At 41.6% G+C, this 25,870-nt stretch overlaps 1 protein-coding gene across 1 annotated transcript in view; it reads right to left on the bottom strand.

The window, feature by feature from the left end:
• The window catches only part of LCP2 (lymphocyte cytosolic protein 2), a 51,236-nt gene extending 32,167 nt beyond the window's left edge, over positions 1-19,069 (bottom strand). Inside the window, exons 1-3 of the mRNA XM_065409533.1 lie at positions 18,743-19,069; positions 14,061-14,123; positions 9,851-9,897 (exon numbers count right to left, since the gene is read on the bottom strand). Of these exons, the coding sequence (XP_065265605.1) occupies positions 9,851-9,897; positions 14,061-14,123; positions 18,743-18,820 (188 nt within the window). The 5' untranslated portion in view covers positions 18,821-19,069. The remainder of the gene's footprint in view (positions 1-9,850; positions 9,898-14,060; positions 14,124-18,742) is intronic.
• Between the last annotated feature and the right edge of the window lie 6,801 nt (positions 19,070-25,870).

Raw genomic sequence — 25,870 nt, 5'->3', positions numbered from 1 at the left:
TTAACAAATCCTTGACCACCTAAGGCTGCAAACTTGTCAGTACACTGCACACTATGGCCATTAGGAATGTAACATGACAGGGGGTCAGAACCGTGCTTCTGTTCCAGAAGCACAGCTCTTAGCACTCAAATGAAAGGAGATCTCTGTTAACGCTGTTTGCTGAATAGGGGGACTAGGAGATACAGTTGAACAGTTTCAATTCCATCCAGTAGAGCACAGTGGTACACATACACACTAGCCAATAGGGTGCATAAGAGTTAATATATATATTTACTAAATAGTTTGTTTCATAAAACTATTTTAACAAGGTTTATTTTATGTTTGAAGATGGGGCACTCGAAGACACATGAAGATATGCCTGGGTGACACAGGAGGTAGATGTTGTTCCCCAAAATAAGAGATTGCCTTGTAACCAATTTCAGTAAATTGCCTGTCATATTCTGTAAGTGCAGTTGTGACCTACGTAGCCACTGCTAAAGTTACAGAAATATCCCGGAGTAATGACCTTGTAACTTTCAAATTTGAGCATGTAGGTTTCCTAAAATGGGTATATTTAGAAAAACCACATGCTCAGCCCATTGGGTTTCTATGGCTGTGGCCTGTGGGTGACAAATGTAGCACAGTTACGAGTGTTGGATCACATTCACTGCTGGTGTAATTTGGTGTAGCTCTGTTGAAGTTAATGGAGCTACCCCAATTTTCACCAGCTAAGGGTCTGACCCAGTACATGTAACTTTAGTAGTATGCTTACAAGGCTGTAGACTTGCAAAAATGCATGCTTCATTTAGTGATGAGGCAGGTCAGATTTATATTTGTAGTACACTAATGTGCATTTCTGCTTACAGAAAAATAAGAATACTTAAAAAAAATCCACAACTTCATCCCAGTTTTTAAAATGGTAATTATCTCTGCTTCCACTACTAAACACCAATGTCCAGTAGTAAATTGTTGACCTCAACTATTCTGGATTGGTCTGAAATCAACAAAATGAAATTCAATAAAAATAAGTGAAAAGTTGCCATACTTAGTAAGGGCAAAATCAAATGCACAAATACCAAATGGGAAATAACTGGTTAAGCAGCAATACTGCAGAAAAGGATCTGGGGGTTGTAGTGCATCACAAATTGAATACAAGTCAAGTGTGATGCAGTTTCAAATAAGGCTATTATCATGTGGGGATGTATTACAAGGAGTATTATATGTAGGACATGAGAAGTAAGTCTTCCACTCTACTCAGCATTGGTGAAGCCTCAGCTGGAGTATTTTGTCCAGTTTTGGGTTAAGAAAGATGTGAACAAATTCGAGAGAGTCCAGAGGCGAGCAATAAAAATGATAAAGGGTTTAGAAAACATGACCTATGAGGAAAGGGTGAAAAAATTGGGCATGTTTAGTCTTGAGAAGAGAAGGCTGAGGGGGGACATAACAATAATAATAATAATAATAATAAAATAATAATAATAACAACATAACAATAACAGAAAATGTGGAAATGGCAGAGGTGCTTAATGACTTGTTTCTGTTTTCACCAAGAAGGTTGGTGGTGGTTGAACATCTAACGTAGTGAATGCCAGTGAAAATGAGGTAGGATCAGAAGAGGCTAAAATAGGGAAAGAACAAATTAAAAATTACTTGGACAAATTAGATGTCTTCAGGTCACCAGGGCCTGATGAAATGCATCCTAGAATACTCAAGGAGCTGACTGAGGAGATATCTGAGCCACTAGTGATTATCTTTGAGAAGTCATGGAAGATGGGAGAGATTCCAGAAGACAGGAAAAGGGCAAATATAGTGCTCATTGATAAAAAGGGAAATAAGGACAACCCAGGAAATTACAGACCAGTCAGCTCAACTTCTGTACCCGGAAAGATAATGGGGCAAATAATTAATTAAGCAATCAATTTGCAAACATCTAAAAGATAATAAGGTGATAAGTAACAGTCACCATGGATTTGTCAAAAACAAATCATGTCAGACCAACCTGATAGCTTTCTTTGACAGGGTAACAAGCCCTGTGGATAGTGGGGAAGCAGTAGACGTGGTATATCTTGACTTTAGTAAAGCTTTTGATACTGTCTTGCATGACCTTCTAATAAACAAACTAGGGAAATGCAACCTAGATGGAACTAAGGTGGGTGCAAAACTGGATGGAAAACCGTTCCCAGGGAGTAGTTATCAGTGGTTCACAGTCAGGCTGGAAGAGCATAACAAAAGGGGTCCCGCAGGGATCAGTTCTGGGTCCGGTTCTGTTCAATATCTTCATCAATGATTTAGATAATGGCATAGAGAGTACATTTAGAAAGTTTGAGGATGATACCAAGCTGGGAATGGTTGCAAGTGCTTCGGAGGATAGGATTAAAATTCAAAATGATCTGAACAAACTGGAGAAATGCTCTGAAGTGAATAGGATGAAATTCAATAAGAACAAATGCAAAGTACTTCATTTAGGAAGGAACAATCAGTTGCACACATACAAAATGGGAAATGACTTCCTAGAAAGGAGCACTGCAGAAAGGGATCTGGGGGTCATAGTGGACCACAAGCTAAATATGAGTCAACAATGTAATGCTGTTTCAAAAAAAGCGAACATCATTCTGGCATGTATTAGCAGGAGTGTTGTAAGCAAGACACAAGTAGTAATTCTTCCACTCTACTCTGCGCTGATTAGGCCTCAACTGTAGTATTTTGTCCAGTTCTGGGCATCACATTTCACAAAGGACGTGGACAAATTGGAGAGAGTCCAAAGAAGAGCGACTAAAATGATGAAAGGTTTAGAAAACATGACCTATGAGGGAAGATTTAAAAAATTGGTTTTGTTTAGTCTGGAAAAGAGAAGACCGAGAGGGAACGTGATAACAGTTTTCAAGTATGTAAAAGGTTGTTACAAAGAGGAGGAAGAAAAATTGTTTTTCTTAACCTCTGAGGATGGGACAAGAAGCAATGGGCTTAAATTGCAGCAAGGGAGGTTTAGGTTGGACATTAGGAAAAACTTTCTAATTGTCAGGGTGGTTAAGCACTGGAATAAATTGCCTAGGGACGTTGTGGAATCTCCATCCTTGGAGATTTTTAAGAACAGGTTAGACCTGTCAGGAATGGTTTAGATAATTAGTCATGGCACGAGTGCAGGGGACTGGACTAGATCACCTCTCGAGGTCCCTTCCAGTTCTATGATTCTATGATATAACACATGAGAACAGTCTTCAAATATGTATAAACAGGAGGAGGATGATCGTTCTCCATGTTTGAACCAATTACTTCCTGTCCTACCCTCAATCTGCAACAAGGAAGATGATTTTAATATTGGGAAAACCATTCTAATTTTAAGAATAGGTAAGTACTGGAATATGTTGCCATGGGAAGCCTGTCACTGGAGGATTTTAAGAACAGGTTGGTCAAATATCTGTCTAGGTGAACCCAATCTCATCTCAGTGAAGAGGGTTGGACTAGATGACCTCTTGACATCCTATCTATCCCTACGTTTCTCTGATTGTATGAGGCTTCCTATGTAGCCCATCATCCCATTCCTCTGGTCATGTGGACATACAGTATACAGGGCACTGATGGGAAAGCAGAGGACAGGTACAATAGGGGATCTATGAGTAGGACGAGAGGTGAATCTGAATAATCCAGTGGAGAGTTTGGCCCCTGCTGCCCTGCAGTCTCTTATGTTGGTCTCTCTCGAGGTCAAACTGCTTCATTATAAATGGCAGCATATTACAAATTCAGTTCCCTGCTCTGCCCTGTACTTCCTGTGACACCTTGGGCAAGTGCCTCAGTTCCCTATCTGTAAAATGGGGACAATAGCACTGCCCTACATCAGAGGCATGCTCTTAGAATACAAACATCAAAGATTATGAGGCAATCAGATATCCCAGTAATGGGGGACAAATAAGTAACAATGGTAGAGAGGCATAGATAGATCTGAAGTAATTGCTTTTGGTCTCCTTTGTTTTAAAAGCCAGAAAGATTTTACACCATTTAAGATGCCACTCAGGCCAGCCTATGGGATTGGCAATCAGAGTTGATTATAATCTACAAGATCTGCTTTGGGATTAAAATGACTAGAGCTTATTGTGTCCTTGCAAGATGGAGATTTAGAGTGGGGGGGGGAGGGAGAAGAGGAACTATGGGATTATTTTTAATTTTTATTGTTTGCATAGTCTACTAGGCATTTTTACAAACAGGTAAGAAGGCAAGGCCACAAGGGATTTGTAATCCAAACAGACAACAAACCAATGAGGTTAGAGTGAAAGAAAGCAATGGAAAGCATTATGACTGAATTACAGAAATGTAGGTCTGGAAGGGACCTTGAGAGGTCATCCAGTCCATCCTCCCATTCTGAGGCAGGGATTCCATAATGTCCCTTGGTTATATATTCTGGTATTTACCTATCCTCCCAGTTAGAACAATTTTCTTAATATCTAACCTAAATCTCCTTTTTTGCTGCAGATTGAGCTGATTACTTCTTGTCCTACTTTCAGGGATATAGAGAACAACTGATCACTGTCCTCTTTATAACCGCCCTTAACATATTTGAAGAATATCAGGTCACCGCTGTCTTCTTTACACAAGACTAAACATGCCCAGTTTATTTAACCTTTCTTCAGAGATCAGATTTTTCTAAACCTTTTATCATTTTTGTTGCTCTTTTCTAAACTCTCTCCAATTTGTCCACATCTTTCTTAAAATATTGGACACAATACCCCCAAATGAGGCCTCACCAGTGCCAAGTACATCAGAACAACCAGCTCCCATGTTTTATATACCACACTCCTGTTAATACATCCCAAATGATATTGGCCTTTTTTTGCAACAATACTTTCTGCAGTATTTCTGCCTAGCCAGTTATTTCCCATTTTTGTATCTGTGCATTTGATTTTTTTTTTCCTTTCTAAGTGTAGTACTTTTCACTTCTCTGTTAAATTTCATCTGGTTGATTTTTACCAATTTTCCAATCTATCGAGATCCTTTCAATTTCTAATCCTGTCCTCCAACATGCTTGCAATCCTTTCCAGCTTGGAGTCATCAGCAAATTTTATAAGTATACTCTCCACTCCATTATCCAACTCATAATGAAAACATTAAATACTACTGGGTACAGGACTGACCCCTGTGGGAACTCAGTAGATAGGACCTCTCAGTCTGACAGTGAATCATTGATAACGACAGTGTGAATATGGTTTTTCGGCTAGTTGTGAACACACTTTATAGCAGTTTCATCTAAACCACATTTCCCTAGTTTGAGAATGTTAGCAAGGATTTTGACAGTCCCACCTAAAATCAAGATATATCAAATCAACTGCATCCCCCTATCCACTAGGCCAGTAACCCTGTCAAAGAAAGAAAGTAGGTTTGTTTGGCATGATTTGCTCTTGACATATCCATGTTGGCTATTGCTTGGGGAACAAAGCTACTAGAGCCTCCCCTGGGATAGTGCTTGGGGTGTGCTATAGACCACCAGGATCTGATTTGGATATGGATAGAGACCTCTTTAATGTTTTTAATGAAGTAAATACTAATGGGACTTGTGTGACCATGGGAAACCTTAACTTCCCAGATATAGACTGGAGGACAAGTGCTAGTAATAATAATAGGGCTCAGATTTTCCTGGATGCGATAGCTGATGGATTCCTTCACCAAGTAGTTGCTGAACCAACAAGAGGGGATGCCATTTTAGATTTGGTTTTGGTGAGTAGTGAGGACCTCATAGAAGAAATGGTTGTATGGGACAACCTTGGTTCGAGCAATCATGAGCTAATTCAGTTTAAACTAAATGGAAGGATAAACAAAAAAATAGATCTGTGACTAGGGTTTTTGATTTCAAAAGGACTAACTTTAAAAAATTAAGAAAATTTAGCTAGGGAAGAGGATTGGACTGAAGATTGGATTGGATCTAAAGGCAGAAGAGGCCTGGAATTACTTCAAGTCAAAGTTGCAGAAACTATCAAAAGCCTGCATCCCAAGAAAGGGGGGAAAATCCATAGGCAGGAATTGTAGACCAAGCTGGATGAGCAAGCATCTCAGAGAGGTGAGAAAGTCTACAAAGAGTGGAAGATGGGAGTGATCAGCAAGGAAAGCTACCTTATTGAGGTCAGAACATGTAGGGATAAAGTGAGAAAGGCCAAATGCCATGTAGAATTGGACCTTGCAAAGGGAATTAAAACCAATAGTAAAAGGTTCTATAGCCATATAAATAAGAAGAAAACAAAGAAAGAAGAAGTGGGACTGCTAAACACAGAGGATGGAGTGGAGGTTAAGGATAATCTAGGCATGGCCCAATATCTAAACAATACTTTGCCTCAGTCTTTAATGAGGCTAATGAGGAGCTTAGGGATAACGGTAGGATGACAAATGGGAATGAGGATATGCAGGTAGATATTACCACATCCGAGGTAGAAGCCAAACTCAAACAGCTTAATGGGACTAAATCGGGGGGCCCAGATAATCTTCATCCAAGAATATTAAAGGAACTGGCACATGAAATTGCAAGCCCATTAGCAAGAATTTTTAATGAATCTGTAAATTCAGGGGTTGTACCGTATGACTGGAGAATTGCTAACATAGTTCCTATCTTTAAGAAAGGGGAAAAAATGTGATTCGGGTAACTACAGGCCTGTTGACATCTGTAGTATGGAAGGTCTTGGAAAAAATTTTGAAGGAGAAAGTAGTTAAGGACATTGAGGTCAATGGTAATTGAGACAAAATGCAACATGGTTTTACAAAAGGTAAATCATGCCAAACCAACCTGATCTCCTTCTTTGAGAAGGTAACAGATTTTTTTAGACAAAGGCAAGACCATGGATCTAATTTACCTCGATTTCAGTAAGGCATTTGATATGGTTCTACATGGGGAATTATTAGCTAAATTGGAAAAGATGGGGATCAATATGAAAATTGAAAGGTGGATAAGGAACTGGTTAAAGGGGAGATGACAACGGGTTGTACTGAAAGGTGAACTGTCAGGCTGGGGGGAGGTTACTAGTGGAGTTCCTCAAGGATCGGTTTTGGTACCAATCTTATTTAATCTTTTTATTACTGACCTTGGCACAAAAAGTGGGAGTGTGCTAATAAAGTTTGTGGATGACACAAAGCTGGGAGGTATTGCCAATACAGAGAAGGACTGGGATATCATACAGGAAGATCTGGATGACCTTGTAAACTGGAGTAATAGTAATAGGATAAAATTTAATAGTGAAAAGTGCAAGGTCATGCATTTAGGGATTAATAACAAGAATTATTGTTATAAGCTGGGGACACATCAGTTGGAAGTAACAGAAGAGGAGAAGGACCTCGGAGTATTGGTTGATCACAGGATGACTATGAGCCACCAGTGTGATATGGCTGTGAAAAAAGCTAATGCGCTCTTGGGATGCATCAGGCGAGGTATTTCCAGTAGAGATAAGGAGGTGTTAGTACCGTTATTCCAGGAACTGGTGAGACCTCATCTGGAATACCATGTGCAATTCTGGTCTCCCATGTTTAAGAAGGATGAATTCAAACTGGAACAGGTACAGGGAAGGGCTACTAGGATGATCCAAGGAATGGAAAACCTGTCTTATGAAAGGAGACTCAAAGAGCTTGGCTTGTTTAGCCTAACCAAAAGAAGGCTGAGGGGAGATATGATTGCTATCTATAAATATATCAGAGGAATAAATACCAGGGAGAGAGAGGAATTATTTAAGCTCAGTACCAATGTGGACACAAGAACAAATGGATATAAACTGGCCATCAGGAAGTTTAGACTTGAAATTAGACAAAGGTTTCTAACCATCAGAGTAGTGAAGTTCTGGAACAGCCTTCCACGGGGAGCAGTGGGGGGCAAAAGACATATCTGGCTTCAAGACTAAGCTTGATAAGTTTATGGAGGGGATGGTATGATGGGATAGCCTAATTTTGGCAATTAATTGATCTTTGACTATTCGCGGTAAATATGCCCAATGGCCTGTGATGGGATGTTAGATGGGGTGGGATCTGAGTTACTACAGAGAATTCTTTCCGAGGTGTCTGGCTCATGAGTCTTGCCCACATGCTCAGGGTTTAGCTGATCACCATATTTGGAGTCGGGAAGGAATTTTCCTCCAGGGCAGATTGGCAGAGGCCCTGGGGGTTTTTCGCCTTCCTCTGCAGCGTGGGGCACGGGTCACTTGCTGGAGGATTCTCTGCACCTTGAAATCTTTAAACCACGATTTGAGTACTTCAATAGCTCAGACATAGGTTAGGGGTTTGATACAGGAGTGGGTGGGTGAGATTCTGTGGCCTGCGTTGTGCAGGAGGTCAGACTAGACCAGGGTCGGCAACCTTTGGCACGCAGCTCGCCAGGGTGCTTACCCTGGGGAGCCGCATGCCACAGGTTGCCAACCCCTGGACTAGACAATCATAATTGTCTCTTCTGATCTTAAAGTCTATGATTCTATGATCATTTAATATTGCTTCTTTGAGAAACTCCTAGCTTTCCCGACCTCCTTCCATCCTGAGATTTTCTTCCAACGGGACCTCAGCTGCCATTTCCCCATGTTTTAGCCTGCTTTCTTTTTTAAGTCTGCTGTCCTTATTCTGTTGCTTTCACTCTTTCTATTATGAATCTTGTTAATTCTACAGTTTTTGTTTGGATTTATTATTTTCAAGCATTTTTAGCATCTACTTTACTCATTTCTCTGAGCTTGAGCACTGGTGTTCACAGTTCTTTTTCCACTGTTGCCAAATTCAAGTCCTTAGTGAAAAGCACGAAGTGATCATACAAGACAAGTTTGCTCACATTCTACCACAGGTAAAGTGGAGAAAGAAAATACAATGGACATAATTTATCTTTTCAAAATCAATAAAGTTTAGGGAGATCTGGCAATAACTCCTATATTTAGGTTGCCTATGTATATTACTCACATAAGACCCTAATATATCTGTTTGTATATATCTCCATTATTTTTTTCAAGTCACTCTTAATGACTAATATTATTTGAAAGAGAATAATCCCAAAGCCCTAAAATATAAAAAATATGTAATTAAAAAAAAAAAAAAAAAAAACAAGACGAATGCAAGCCTAGGGGATCAGCAGAACACAAGAAAGGGAGAGATCATCAAATAACTGAAAACTATTTATTTCACGAGACCAAAAGAATGAGGGGTATCTTACAGAACAGGCAAAGAAACTTTTATCTTTCATGGTGAAGTCTTGCAAACAGCAGAACTCACTGCTACTCAGTGTTAATGTAATGCAAATATAATTTTAATCAATAACTTGCTATGATGGATGGAAAATATATAAATTGGTTCAAATGCCTTCCAATCATCTACCCGCAGCTGCACAGGAAAGCTATTCCAGTCTTAAGTGTGATTTATCTTTAATAGGTATCTAAACATGATGGGGCATGATGAAAAACATTCAAAAAGTAACTACATTAGATGTAGTGTTCAATTTGACATATTTCATATGTTTTCAGGATGGAAGTCCTCTATCCAACTAAGCAATGAAATCATACTCAGCAGGTGGTACTTTCAAAAGCACTCAGCATTGGCCTAACTACTTCCATTGAAGTCAGTAATGAGTTCTGTCATTAACTTGAATGGGAGCAAGGTGAGGCCAATTACAAAGATTTCTGAATATTTCCCCAATGGATTTTTTAATCTGTATCTGGTTATTTTCCACACAATGACAAATGCCATGTTTTCCTCACTTGTTTATTTCTCTAGGAATGTGTCCTTTCCTTTCCTGAAACAACACAAACAGCCGGTCTCTAGATCAATGTTTTAAAGGCCTCACCATCCACTTGCCCTGTGCTTGTCCAGGAGTTATATCTCCAACCCACTCAACATATCATCCATTTTGAAAAATGAGATTTGGTTTGGATTTACTTACGGCACACTCAGTTTGGGAAATTTCTGAATATCATTTTCAGACATGTTCTGCAACAGAAACACACATGGTATATGTTACAAAATTGTTCACGTAACAGCTTGGGAGATAAGAAAGCTTTAATATTCTTTCATGTGTCAAAACATTACAATTAACAGGACTGCATGATAAGTAGAAAACTAATGAAGAACAGGTACAAACCTAAGCCCCTGTTCAGCATTTAGGATTCGATTCAACAAAATATTAAGCATGTGCCTAACTTTAAGCACTAACGTGAAGTCAATGGCACTACATATATGCTTAAACTTAGGTGTGTGCTTAGGTACCATGCCATATTGTATTGTAATTGGGTCTCTGCTGGTGCTATGCTGCTCGGTTGACACTCTGTGTTACTGTGGGCTGAGATTTAAAATGTTGACTTGCTGTACCTAGGGGCAATGTAAAAAACCTTTCCTCCAACAGCCTTTTCCCTGTAGCTTGTCAGAGTTACTGGAATTATATTGAGCAAACAGGCAAAATTTCAAGCATACACAAGAATGCATTTCAAACTATAACAACGTGACCCAAAAGCTCATCCCATGGTCCCTAGGGAAACGTACAAGCAGCTTAAATCAGAACAAAGATGGACACACATTTTAATGAAAAAATTCTCTATTAGTTCTTCTGCCTTCCCCTCTCCCTTTCTCTCTCTCTCTCTCTCTCTCTCTGCTTTGCTAGATCTTGATCCTCACTTAATGTTGCCCTAGGGCTGGACGCATCTAGCCCACTGGTTAATAAATCTCTGGTGTCTGTGGTGCCAAGGAAGTGAAATATCCTTTGAGATAATACAGCCCATCTCTATGCACCAATTCACACAGAAAGTGGAGATCTACCTCCCCTTGAGATCTAACCATGATGAGAGACTTGAACTCCAAACACAGTTCATAGAGTCTACTGATGTCTTCACCCATGGCCATAACACTTCTGCTGGCAATACATGAATTCTCTGCTTCTCTCAGAGAGCCCTACAAAAAAAGGTGGGGGGGGGGGTTTCCCCAACATTTTTTTTTAAAACAGTTGCCATTTCAAAAGCAGTGTGCGTGTGTTTAAATGAAAAGAGCTGTTCCTGGTTGTGGGAGGCAGAAGTGGGCAATGCTCTGTGGTTTTGGATCTCAAGAGTTCTCTGATTCACATTGTGTTCACATCTTTTTGTTCTGCAATGAGCCTAGGTTGGAACCAACTCAAAAACTCCAGGCTGCACTCCTTTGAAATCACCCAGTTTCTCAAGCTGCACAGCAAAATCATGTGAAACTGTAAACTTCACAGTGTCAATATGAAACCATAAAATGGGGGCCAGGTTTTCTTGACTGGGTCAGGAGTCCTATGCTGGCAACACACTCTGAAGCCAGGCAAGCTTTGCACTATGGTTTTTCAATGAAGGTTTTACACAGATATATTTGTTACCTGCCATGACAACATGCTTAGCACAGTCCTAAGGGCACCATTGGTATCATGTGTTTGGAGGACTCCTTGAACATGATGTAATAATGATGTAAAATAATAGCATAGTGTTGGTTACACAAGGAAATTTTAAAACGTATGCAGGGGCTTACGGTAAAAACTCATAATGTTTTGCACAAAACTAGCTGATTTTTAAACTCTTTTCTTTTTTCTTAGGGAAATGGGCTGATGCATTTTTTTCATATACTTACAATTAAAGAGCTATCTTGTCCCTGGCCTAGCTCAAATCTGGGGGCGGGGGGACGAACACAAGGAGCCTTGCCTTTGCTCTTTGCACACCTTGTGCAAGGGCCAGTGACTGTCATAGAAACAGCTCCCTCCTCTAAATTGTGCCAAAGAGGGTAGAGAGGAAGTGAGGCGATGTCTTCCCCTCCCCCAAGGAGCTGGCCTCCTGCACCAGGAGAAGCAGTTGCATCTTCCTGAAGTGCCCATCCCTCCCATCAGGTGCAGTTCCACGTTACCTCCAACAGGGTCCAGTGTCTCAATGATAATTTGGCTCAATGTGAGGGAAGTGAAAGATCTGCATGTTATATGTGCTTTTAAAAGGACATGGTAAACAACTTTAAAATGGCATTGTGGGATTCCATAAATGGGTGTCAGCTTCAGACCATATCTGATCAGTTTTGAAAATAAAAATGTGTTTTTAAACTGCCAGCTTTCAAAACTCCTCTTGGAACCTGAAAGTCAGGCTGGGATTTTCCTGGCTCATATGAGCAATAAGTGGTCTCTAATTAAACTTGGTCAACAACTCTATTGAAGAATGTTCAGCCTAGAGCAGAATCAGGCTGCTGTCCCCAGAGGTGTCCTTGGCTCTGGAGAACTAACATTAGTGAAATGTGGTAAAATATATATTTCTCTTAGGGAAACATCCTATAGAATCATAAAATTTAATAAGACATTTAAACCAACCCTTAGAACTCTATTAAAGGAATGTGATTGTCTGTTAAATTCAGTAGCTTGGTTTAAAAATTCTGTAGGAAGAACATGTCTCTCCATTAAATTCTACAGAGTTTTAATGTCTAAAGAATCCTATTGTTTTAATCCCTAATATACTCTGTAGGACTTTTCCATGCAGGTATCAAGTATCAGAGGGGTAGCCGTGTTAGTCTGGATCTGTAAAAAGCAACAGAGAATCCTGTGGCACCTTTAAGACTAACAGATGTATTGGAGCATAAGCTTTCGTGGGTGAATGCCCACTTCGTCGGATGCATGTCAGTTTATTACTTTGTGTACATATGTATCTATCCTCACACTGATTTACAGGACTCTGTAATTCCACTTAATGACAGTGAGTAATTATTAGGCTAATAAATCTCTGGGTGGTACAATGTATAAGGCACTGAGTGAGTTACAGGAGACAGAAGTTCTATTCCTGGCTCTATCACTGAGCTACTTTGGGTAAGTCACTTCCCTTCTCTGTGCCTTCATTTCCTTTTCCATCCTTTGTCTGTCTTGTCTGCTTAGATTATAAACTCTTTGTGGCGGGGCTGTCACTAAGTCTTTGTGTGACGATTATCACGTTGGGGCCTCTAATATACATAATTTAAGGTACATTTCCCTAGAACACCAATCTTATACTAATGTTCAATACCCCACATAGAGGTTCACTTGCAAAGACCCACTGTACTTTGTGAGTCCTGTGCTCTTTTCCATCAAAGACAAGGGCAGATCGTGCCTTAGGATCATTTCCAAGTTGAGTTTTAAAGATAATTATGAAGTTTTTATCAAAATAAAAATGTCAACCTACATGCTGTCAATTGATGTGGAATTAAGACCAGATAATGGCAGCTGTACAAATGAGTAATATGGGTTTGTTGAGCCAGATGAATTGCAGGGATAAATCGAAGTATATCTATTAATTTTCAGTGCAGCAGCACTGAATTATATCCCTGGTGAATTTGTCCTGTTATTTGTGGTGATTTTAAATACTATTGATTATACATACAGTTTCAGAAAACAATAATTTTTTATTCATAGGGGCTTAAAATGGCAGCCCTTGGCATAAATAGTCTCCAGCAGAGGGTTAGCTTTTACAGGCAAGTGGGTTGCACTGTTCTGTGAAGGTGGGTGGGGAAATCTGACAAGCTGTAGGTTGTTGCAAATACACGAAAAACAAACATTTCCTATAAATGACCAGAAAGAATGTAAGCAAATATTGCTGCTGTGAACCTTCACTTTCTGTTTTAAAAAACAATGTAAAATGGATTCAAGCTAAATGCAGCCATGGGGGTCCTGGTGTTCAGTGTCCATGTTTTAAAACAATGATCTTTGGTGTAAAACCAGGATGTAAATAAATAAATAATAAATTAATGGAGATATCCCATCTCCTAGAGCTGGAAGGGAAAGGTCATCGAGCCCAGCCCCCTGCTTTCACTAGCAGGACCAAGTACTGATTTTGCCCCAGATCCCTAAGTGGCCCCCTCAAGGATTGAACTCACAACCCTGGGTTTAACAGGCCAATGCTCAAACCACTGAGCTATCTGGGCTTAAGATGTAGATCTTAAGCCCAGATCCTTAAGAGTATGTAGACATCTTACTCCCATTGATGTCCATAAGAGTTAAGTGCCTAAATGCCTTTTTGAATATCTGGGCCTTAATATGTAAGCAACTGTGTAGCGGCACAAAGAACACAAGGAATGTCCTTAATTGCAAACCCAAGGGGAAGCCAAGTGACAATTATATTGTGAATATGGAATTTTATTGTTGCACTTACCAAAAACCTTTGTCCACTTATGCTGTGTTTTCTGACGACTTTTTCACAGTCCTTATACTTTAACTGTGAATGGAGAGAAAAAGATTGTTGTTACACACCTGGTTAAATCTAAGAGTGGTTTAAGGCTTCAATTCGGCAAAGCACTTATGCACAAGCTTAGCTTTAAGCATATGCTTCAGTCCCAAAGCAATCTAGTACATCTTGAAGTCTGCACAGCCTTGTCTAGAGCTTTTAGCTAGACTGTATTAGCTATATTTGTGTCCTAATCAAGACAAAGCCATCAGGGCCAGGCAGAATTGCAGCCCCTGTCCTCTGCTGCTCCCGCTTGCATGGTGCAGATCTAGGCTGCCCCTTACTATGGCCAGCACACCTGGCCCCTTATTTATGTACTGATTTATTCTTCTTGAGAAATGTATGAAAAGGCCCCATCAGACAATCTCTGCACACATTTTTAAAAAATACACCACTCCTGCCCTTCCCTGAAAAGAAGCTGAACAAGTTCCCTGGAATCACCTTGTGAAACAAAAGCTTTGGAAAACAGATGAGCTTGACACTGTGCTTTCAAACTGCAGATATCTTGGACTAGTATGGTGCAATATGCTCAAAGCCAAGGAGTATGGAACAAGGGTGTCCTGCTCCCAGCTACTAGACATTCAGAATTGTTATAACTAACACGTCTCCTCTAAGCTGAAATGGCACACCTGTAACTTTGTACATGATCTGTTAACTTTCTTCTCTTCATTATTAAGATTATTGGCAATAAGGGGTCGTCTCGGGGCCCACCTAGAATGGGACACCATTGTGGCAGTTGCATCCATGCACACAATGAAAATGCTGCCCTTGTCTCAAAGAGCGTGCAAATTAAATATAAGACAGGAGATTCCAGGTTAACCCAACAAAGAGATAGGGGCACAAGGTCACAGAGGATTATGGTCATAATCATCAGCAATTGCAGCTCCCTAGCCATTGTTGAGTGTTTTGTAGACATCATGGAAGAGGAGTGTTTGAGGCAAGATTTGAAAGAGGAGAATATAGTGGCTTTGTGGATGTTTACAGAGAGCTCCTTAAACTTTGTGTTTGAACATACCTGGGATAACATGAGAGAACAGTGTTAGATTTTACATGTCGAAAGAGTTAATGCTCAGTTTTAGTTACAGAAGATAGGAGACTTTCCATTGATTTCAATGGACTCTGGATCAGGTCCAGAGGTGGTAAAGCTCAGGTTGGGGGAGCACAAAGGTGGCTTTTTGCTGCCTTTGCACACTCCAAAACATGGTTTGGCTAGGGGCTTGTCTGGACTGTAGTAAGACCCCTGAAATTGTCTGCTTTCCATAGCCACTTATTCTGCCCCATGCCGCTAGGAGAACACTCCTGCACTGGTGGAATTCCCCAGGGACCATTCTATCTCCTTTATACGGCTCCAGAACAGGGAACGTGATTTAAGCTTGTAACTGTGTATTGTTTTAAGGGCTGATCTTGAAAGCGCTTATGCATATGAGAAACTTTACTTGCATGAGCAGGCTCCAGTTGCTCATGTATTTGCAGCAATGGATCCTAACTCTGGAAATCATTTTGGGATTCAGGTTGTATTAAAGACTTTATACAAATGAAGGACCCAATTCTACAAATAATTCCTCCCTGGCATAGTACTTACTACCATGACACTGGCAGTAAGTGCTATACCTGGTAGGAAGTGTTTTGTATGACCGGGACCTAAGTTGGTTTTCTTTATGATTTTGCCAATGGCTGAAAATTCTATTTTCTGGTTTTAAGTGAATTTAGAAATTTACAGTTGTGAACTTTCTTCCTTTTTCTCAAAGTCTGAGAAATTAGTTGTGGCCCTTTATCGCTTCCTTCTGAACACAGGATGTATTGGGGAAAGCCTTTTAGTTTAATAGCCCTATTGATCAAAAGCTTTAAATGTGGCAGAGAGTTACGGAGTCAGGAGACCTGAATCTCTTTCTGTTGACCTACACTCTGTGTGGTCATTTACACTGGAGGAAGTGATTTTATCTGGATTTGGGATTGCTCAGAGCCTTTGAAAATCCTCCCCATGGTATCTCCGTTTTGGCAGAGAAAATTAGTGGCCACTTTTGAAAATGTGGATCTCAACCTTTGGAACTCACTGCTGCATGATATTTTGAGGTAAATATATCAGTAGATTCAAAAGAAGATCCACACATTCCTAAGTATAACAAATAGCAACCTGAATTACACTCTATATGATACAAATTGTGAGGGCTAATGAAAGAGAGGCGTATCCAGTGGTGAGGGCATAGGATTTGAGATACTTGGATTCAGATCCATGCTCAGAGTTTGTGTGACTTTGGGCAAGATCCTCTGCCTCAGTTCTCCATCTGAAGAAGGGAATGTCATTGAGGATTAATAGGCTAAAGAGAGTGAAGTTCTCCGATACTACAGTCATGGGTGGCCATATAAGTATGAAAGATATATATCATATCATTTCTTGCCCCTCAGAGCATAAACTGATCAGTAATTCATACCAGGAACCTATTTCATCCCACTTGGTAGTTTCCAGTTAATGGTGATATAAAACCCTGTGCACCAGTTAAAAAGTGTGTTTTCCTTATTAATCTGCTGAACTTGGATTTAAATAATGTAGTTCTCAATAACAATAAGATCTGTCTCATTTAAGATATCTCAAGATCTTGGTTTCATTCTGCTACACAGCTAAGCAGGAGCAAAACAGTTGGAACTAGAGTACTGCAAAGTTGGCGGTTTCACTTCTCAGGCAATCCGGCAAACGTTTGCTTTGGCTTTGATCTGTGCACCTTTGCTACCCATGAACTTCACTTTGCATTTTGGTTTTGAACTTGTCCCAACTCCCCCAAACGAAACCCAGTGAAAGCTGTTGAAACCATGAATTTTGCATGATTTCAATAGCAAAAATTAAACTGGCCTAGATTTCTTTGGCATTAGTCCCATATCCACTTGAAACTGGTTTGCTGGAATGGATTGAAAGCCTTGGCAAACCTTTTGGGTTTAAATTTCCAGACTGTAATGAAGGTTTTGGAATTTGTTGTGAACATGCACTATAGCCAGAGTGGAAACATAGGGAGGTATTGCTGATTATTTAAAAACCTGGGGGAAATTATGGAAAATATATGTACAAGTGATTAGATTTAAGATTCAGTAAAAATGGACCAAACTCAGCATTGCCACACATCCCTTTGCAGTTTTCCTAGCATCAGTGAGGTTGCAGGGGGTAAATCAGCACTGAGTTTTGCCTATTCTTTTAAATTTGTCGCCCACCCCCACCCCCAGTGTGTAAAATCCTCCATTCTGCAAAATGAAATTTAAGAGCTCATCGGGGGTGAAGAGGTATCAAAAGGTGTGAAAGCCCCAGCAATGTCGAGGCTAGTGTGTTAGGGGAAAAGCTACAGCAGGTGAAGGGGGGATGTGTAGGAAGCCTGATGAAACATCAACCTCCTAAGCAGGGGAGAAGAATGAGGAAATGAGATGGGGAGGGTGAGGAAGAAGGTCAGTTGGGATCCTGAGGTAGGGGGAGGCAATGGGTAGCAGGATCTCTTTTTATTTAAATCTGCCCCTCCAAAGAATTATTATCACTATTTATATTATTATTGGCAAATGCTTTTAATTTCAAAGACAAGGTGTCAACATGGGCATTCTACAAATAGGAGCAGCTGCTAAGAGGTGGGGGAGGGATAATATTCTATACATTGTATTTATTTTGGAGGAAAGAATGTCTATCATTTCTCTCCCTCCATCTAGCCCTCTGCTATACCCTGGAGTAATTTTCCTTAGGCACAGATGCTGCCCTCAACCCTGTGGAACGTCCCAAGGGAGTCTTTGGTACTGTTTATGTGAGTTCAGACAAAAAATCATTCAGGCCTCATTTTCGGGCTAGCATGGGAGCTCAGTTCATCACCTCCCTTCAAAAGGCCTGATGTGGGGTCCAAGACTCGGATTTAAGCACCCAATGCTCATTGAATCTGAGCACCTAGCTCCCTTTTGAAAACCCCAACTCAGATGCTGAAGAACTCTTTTGTGTGTCAACCTAAGCAAGTTTTCATAGCCCTTTTGCTCGAACATCCTTGTTCAAAGATTGGCGCTTATGAGGTGATCTGTAGACTGAGAATCTGTTTTTCCCTTCTACTAAAGACAAGGTACTGTGGATTCTAAACCAAGCCCTGACATATAACAAGCCTTTGTAACACTAATTAGGAAAGCAATTCAGTCCAGATCAGAGATCATGTGTGCATCTTGATTAGTAAGGATCTTTAATTTTGAAAGTCACAGGAATTATCTCATTGGAGAGGCCTTACAAGACCTACATATAATGCTTTTCTACCTTAAAAAATAGATTTAGCATCCTTAACTTTTACAGATCCAAACCGAATGTTACATCAGCAAGACATTGGTACCAAAGATAAGATGATTTTTCTGAGAAGCCATCACTTTCTCTTCCTATTGATTTAGAATACATTTTTTCAGGATTTGTCAAGGGCTTCAGGGTAGGTATAATCCCTTTCTGAAGTGGCATCTGCTGTGATTATTCAAAAAGATAATTTGATATTATTTATGCAACAAATTCTGCTCTTAGAATATTCATTTATTTATTTATTTATTTATTTTTAGCACAGAAGTGTTACAGTGGCTTGCTACTCCACCATACTAGGACAAAACACAGCAAAACTTACTTTTTTGAAGTAGTCTGCCAGGTCATCTGGGCTCCAAGCAACCACCACTGAGCGATACGGAATGTTTTGTAAATCCATTTCAGCTCTTTTTTTCTAAGCAGTTACAGAATTTTCATGCCAGTAGTATTCATGAAACAGGCAGCCATAGATTTTCTGCCTATGGCTACCTGCAGCAAATTCAATAATCCACTTGCCTAAGAAATGCCCAGATCTTTTGTTAAACCGTTTTGCTTTCTATTTCTGAGTTATGGTGCAAGAATATCCAAGAGAGCAAGTGTTTCCTCTAAGTACAAAATGGTCTCTTCTCAGAAAACTTGTCAGCTATTCAGCCTCACCACTTCCTTTATCTGAATCTAAATAAGTAAACAAGGAAGCACAGCAACATGATTAAAGTATTCTGCCTTCTGCGTGTAACTGTAGCCCTTATGAGCCCTATTTAACAGTATTTAAACTAGGGAGAGTGTTTATTTACATGATATTTCCATGTAACTATTGGCAATATTTAGATAGACTGGTACATTGGCTGCATAGAATTTTGCGCGTATGCGCACACGCATGTGCATCTATATTCCCACCACCAAAAAAGTTGCTGGTTTTGAATTAAGTTTGATTACCTGCAAATCTAGCTCGTTCAATCCCTGAAAACCAAGAAAATGCCGAGTTAAGAAAACCTTTAACATATCTCAGGGCCCCATATGTGATATTGATTCCTGACACTGAAACTCTCCCTTACACTGCTAACATATAAAAATAATACAATGCACACAACAGATTCCTCTGGCTGCCACCCTTATGCAAACTTTTAGCAATGTCTGTGCAACATTCCCATGTATTTGCTGCAGTTATCTGGTATAAGGTATATGCAGGATGTCTTACATGGGGAAAGTATGAGGTTCGTGCTAAGGTTTTGCATTAGAATATATGCAGGAACTAAAATTTAACTATGGAGCTGCAGCCAGCGCCTGCACAATACCCCGTATATAGGTTGGGGATTTTGGCTAGGTGAAATTTCAAAATTCTAAATTTAGGTTTAAAAAACCACGCACACCCCACACTCCACCCCCAAAAAAAACTTTGATTACATTTTCACTATTCCACCTCCCCATTTTTCATTGGATCTAGTGGTGATAAATTCTAAACTATGGAACTATGAGATAAATGAGAAAACCATGTAAAAAACCAGAGACCATAAATTGCATCTATTATGCACCTTTGACTAGTTTACCTGCATGCTGCCCATTAATCCACCTCTGCCGAGACTACTTTCAAACTTCTAGCAGCTTCAAACACTTAACATTAAAAGAGAACTTGACAAATATTTCCTTTGTCCTCCCTCCCCACAAACCTAACATGGAATTGACCTCCCGCCCCTGGAAATTATACCGATGGGCAATATTCAGTTCTGGTTCAGAGACAGGGATAAAGTGTAATAGTTTGTGGACTTTCTAGGTTAGAAATAGTAGCTCCATACCACTAGAAAGGGGAGTTTCCCATGTTTCCAATGTGATATACAGCCCCTGTAGCTTTTAGCCCTGTTTCAGAGGTCATTAATATAGATACTGTATGGCACTGATTATTAATCATTCTTTATTTGTTTGACGGATCCCGTGATCACAAGAAAATATGGACCATGATGACGTCCCACACTAGAGTAAGGTGTTACTATAACTCCATAGTATGCCGAGACAAGGTGGGTGAGGTAATATCTTTTGTTGGACCAACTTCTGATGGGGAGAGACGAGTTTTCAAGCTTACACAGAGCTCTTCTTCAGGTCTGGGAAAGAAAGAGGGGTGCGTTGTTAGTGGATTACAGCTTGTTGTAATAAACCATAAATCCAGTGTCTTTATTCAGTCTTTATTCAGATTTTTAGGCTATGTCTACACTACTAATTTGTGTCGACAAAAGTGATGTCGACACCCAAAGGTTGACATAATAATAATAATCGCAATTTCGTGTTCACCATAATCAACAGTGTGATCAATGCACTGTGGGTACCTATTCCACTTCTGTCACTTCTGTTACTAGGTGTTGTGGGAAGGCGGAGCGGATAGTAGCACATCTTGGGACCAGGCTCAATGTCCCATAATGCATTGCTTTCTGTCCCAGCACTCCATAGGCTTCCGGCTTTCTTTCATGGCATTTTTTAATGGCCCTTCTTTGCTGTGCACCCTGGCATCTTTGTAAGAAGGGATGGATCCCGCACTGCTCACCTATGCTCTGTTAACTGTAATGAAGACATTGCGGCTGGCAGTGCAATTAATCGTGAAGTTCCTAACTGAGGAAGACTTACAGGCACCTGACATTCTGTGTGATAAGGATAGGAGCAACTTTAGATTGCCATTCACGGAGCAGCTGCATAGGGTAGACTGTCACTTTTGGATTCGGGGAAACAAACACTGAATGGTGGGATCGTATCATCATGCAGTTGTGGGATGATGAGCAGTGGCTACAGAACTTTTGGATGTGGAAAGCCACCTTCCTAGAACTGTGTGTGGCGCTCGCCCCAGACCTGCAGTGCAAAGACACTAGAATGAGAGCTGCCCTCTCGGTAGAGAAACATGTGGCAATTGCTGTGTGGAAGATGGCAACTCCAGACTGCTACTGGTCGGACGTGAATCAGTTTAGAGTGGGGAAATCAACCATTGGGGCTGCATTAATGCAAGTGTGAAGGGCAATAAATCGCATCCTACGAAGAACTGTGACTCTGGAAAATGTGCGTGAAATAGTGGACGGCTTTGCAGAAATGGGTTTCCCTTACTGTGGAGGGGTGATAGATGGCACACATATTCCAATTTTGGCACCAGACCACCTTGCAACAGAATACATCAATAGGAAGGGATACTTCTCCATGCTGTTGCAGGCGCTTGTGGATTACCGTGGGCATTTCACTGATATCAGTGCAGGGTGGTCTGGGAAGGTGCATGCATGTACAGAAAGCTGCAAGTGGGGACTTTCTTTCCTAACCAGAAGATTACAGTGGGTGATGTTGAAATGCCCATAGTGATCATAGGGGACCCTGCCTACCCCTTACAGCTGTGGCTCATGAAACCTTACAGGGGACACCTGGACAGCAGTAAGGAGTGGTTCAACAACAGGGTCAGTAGGTGCCAGATGACAGTTGAATGTGCCTTTGGCAGATTAAAGGTGCTCTGGCGATGCCTTTATGGCTGGCTGGACCTCACTGAGGATAATATTCCTATGGTCATAGTTGTGTGCTGTACGTTGCATAATCTCTGTGAAGCCAAGGGTGGCAGGTTTGCTCAAGGGTGGAGTGCTGAGGCAGACCAGTTGGCTACTGATGTTGAGCAGCCAGATACCAGGGCTGTCAGAGGAGCCAAGAGGGGAGGTATTTAAATCAGGGATGCTTTGAGGCAGCACTTTGACAGTGAGCACCAGTAACATACATCTCTGTCCTAGTTGCTTCAATGTTCCATGACATAGTTTTCCTAGGGGGAAATGATGACATTTGGGGCCCTATATTCCTGTAATAAATGCCTGTGCATGTATTGGCAGTGCCTGCAATCTCAACTTGTAGAAAAAAAAATGATTTACCATTATAAAACTTTGCTCTTATTGCACAAGAAACAGCACACGCAAACACACAGATGCTTGGCGGGAAAGGAGGAATCAGGGAAGGGCAGACTTTCACAATGATAGCTGGACCTATATGCAGTTGTGAAAGTTGTCTGAGGGGGTGAGTGAAGGGGAAACCGAGAAGTCCTGGAAAGTGAAAAGGAATGTGCAGGCGGAGCTTGGGCAGGCACGGAAAAGAGTTCTGAATGTGCTGCAGTGGAGGCCGAGTACTGATCTGCTCAGTCTGCAACATTATTAAGGACTTCAGCATCTGCGTTTGCTCCTCCATTACTTTAATCATCCGCTCAGTTGTGTCCTTAACAAACATGTGATTCTCTTTTCTGTCCTGCCGTTCAGCTTCCCAGCACTCCTTGCGTTCCCTTTTTTCTGCATTGGAGCACTGTAGGACCTCCAGGAATAATGTCTTCTTTGCTGCATCTTGGGTGCTTTCTTATCTGGTGGAGATGCTCAGCCAGGGTGCATGGGGTGTTCCTGAAGGCCACATCTGGTGAAGCACAGGGGACAATGCACAGAAGTGGGATTGTTAAATTCACGCACAGCATTGAAACATTTCTGTTAAATACACCTTTTGCAACGTTGACATCACTTTTTCACTGACCCTCGCCAGGCACACATCTCTGCAAACACCCAAAGCCTGGTGAGTGTTGGCAGGAGCGGGGGGCGCTCCATATGGGGGGAAAGAGCACACACTCTTTGCAAGGGTCATGGTGCAGCATTCCAGGGAACAAATACTAAAATTCTCCCATACTTTTCCACAGGTGAGAGTAATTCTAGCAGACATCTCACTGCTAAGGGTAAGCAGGGAAATGAGGGTACATCTACTCCATGCTTGTGGCTTCCGCCCTGCTCCCTATGCTGCTCACCTATGTGCCGATTTGGTCCCATAACAAGTGATTGCCAAATGGCATGGGAAAATTTCCTACAATGGGGGAAGGAACAAAGCTGGTCTGCCACGGAACCTTCAGCAGAGGATTAGCAAGAAACTTTCCTGGCGATCTCTCTGGAGGATTTCCGTGAGATCTTGGCATGCATCAATACCCTGTTCCACCGTACTGATTAGCTACACAGGGAAATGTCCAACTCACAGAAACACAGCCAGCCTCCCACATTTCTATGCCCTGAACCCACCTCCGCACTACACAAGCCACAGCCACTTACCAGGTGTCTCATCTCCTGCTTCTTGCTCGCCGGAAAGCAACTGTTCAGACTGGCTAGACACCTCTGGGGTGGAGAACGGTTCCGGGCTGCCTGCCCCACTGAGCGGCCCCACCGGGAGCTGCACATCCTCAACTCCACCTCTTCATCAATAACTTAGTCCTCTGGGTTAGGTCCTCTTTCTGCCACCTCTGTACCCCCTGAACTATCCACAGGGCTCTTGGCAATGGAGACGGGGTCACCACTGAGGATAGCATCCAGCTAAGAACTGGCAGGTCTTAGGTGAAGCACCTGAGTGACGGTTTGCCTCTCTTGCCTTATGGTATGCCTGCCTCAGCTCCTTTATCTTCACTCTGCACTGCAGTGTGTCCCGATCATCCCCTTTTCACACAAGTCTTGAGAAATCTTCCCGTAGGTATCCCAATTCCTACGGCTCAAGTGCAGCTGGGACTGCACAGCCTCCTCTCCCCATATACTGATCAGATCCAAAAGCTCTGCAGTGTTCCAAGTGGGAGAGCATTTGCTGTGATAACCCACCATGGTCACCTGGGAAGATGCGATCAGACTGCTTCACGCCAAGCCAGCAGGAAATGGAATTTCAACAATTCCTGGGCTTCTAAGGGGGAGGGCGGATAGTTGTTTACCTGGCTGCTGGGCAGTGGAGTCCAAACTGCTGACCAGAAAGGTCAAGATGGACATTGTGGGACACCTCCCAGTCCCGGTTAGCAGGAGAGGAGCTTTGAAGAGCATTGGAAGGGGGAACTGAGTTGGTAAGACATGACCTCAAATCTCAAATTGTGGGTGTCCCACAAAATGAAGTACACCGCATATGCCTATTGCATTGGATCATGCTGCTGAAGGTACAGTCCGTGAAATCAGTGGAGCTATGTTTATCTGAATGTGTGATGCTCCCTGGGTACATGCAGTGTTGTGCCTGTTTTGTGTAACACAGATTAAAGGAACATTCTGCGGGGACCATGCTCAGAGTGAGTCTGCGAATTAGGTAGAATTTAGTTACATGTCTCACTAGATTTCTTCAAAAAAGTTGTGATGGGCTGGACAAGAAGTGTGCACTGAGATGCACCAGAAAAGGGTTCATTGTCCATCCTGGAGACAGAGACTTAAATCAGCCCTTCCCCACAACACCGGCCAGTTGTATTAAACCTGGAGGGAGGCGTCTCCACATGGTGCTTTGTAATCAGGAGGGAACAGGTTATAAAAGGAAGGAGGCAGGACTCTAAGGTTCTGACTATAGGAGCATCTGTTCCTCTTTCCAGGGCCCTGGCTCCCCAGGCTTGGTGACTACAGCTAGCTGGTAAGAGGAGTGCCTTACCTTGGGAAGGAAAGGCTCAATTTAACAGACTGTCTGATCACTGTGTGAATGGGAGAGAAGGACCAGATCTCCATGAGCAAAGAGAAGGCCTAGAAGTGAGCTAGATTTTGTTTTTTATTCTTTCTGGAGCTGACCCCAGCCTATGCCCAGTTTGGGCAAGGATATTCTATTGATTGATTGTCTCTTTTCAATAAAGGCAAAGTGACTTTTCAATACCACCTGGAAATGCATCCATTTTGGCTTGTCTGTGCTCAATGGACATTTTAATGAGGGGATAACTGCATATGTGTCAAAGGTGCTAGGTCCTACTTAAGGCTGAGCCCCTGGTATTACACTTTTCTATATGTGGGAGGAGAATTTGGACACTTTCAGATCTAAATAACCTCCATCCTAAATTATGAGAGAAAACAAAACACAGTCTTCATGAGAGGGCAGCACAAGATACATTTCCTCCATAACACACCGTGTTGCATTAGCTCTGCCTCACGTAATGGCAGCTGAAGACCAGCAGACCCTAGAAACGTGGTACACAGAAAATGGAATCATAACTGTTCTCAGATGTACACCCCATGCTTTGTAACTTTTTTGTAAAGAACACAGTCTGGGGCAGCTGGTATCTCTACTTCACATTAAAGTGTGACTCTTTAAGCACTTGAAAATAAGGGCCAACAATAAAACTGTCTTCTCATTTTGTAACTTCGGTGTGGTTGATATTACTCGAGACTTACAGTTTGGGAGCTGACAGTTTAGAAAGGAAGCACATGCTGCCCACACACTCCAGGGTTAAAGGAGCAGCAACACCTTCCACCCTCTCTTCGCAGCAGACAATTCCATCCACTGTGCCACCTTCTATGTGGGAGGAAGGAGTCATTTCTAACTGCTTTCAGAATGATTTTTTTTTCTCATAATAGTTTGCTTTTCATTTCCACTTTCCTAGGTCCATGTGACTGACTACAGCGCAAAACAAAGTTTGTAGAATCGTGGAAACAATCTGAATTTTGTTTTGAAGCCTCTCCCCTTCCCAGTGCAGATATGTTCCCCATGC

This window comes from Emys orbicularis, chromosome 8 (assembly GCF_028017835.1).
Source record: "Emys orbicularis isolate rEmyOrb1 chromosome 8, rEmyOrb1.hap1, whole genome shotgun sequence".
Taxonomy (NCBI): domain Eukaryota; kingdom Metazoa; phylum Chordata; order Testudines; family Emydidae; genus Emys; species Emys orbicularis.
This window is presented reverse-complemented; position numbering and strand designations above follow the sequence as displayed.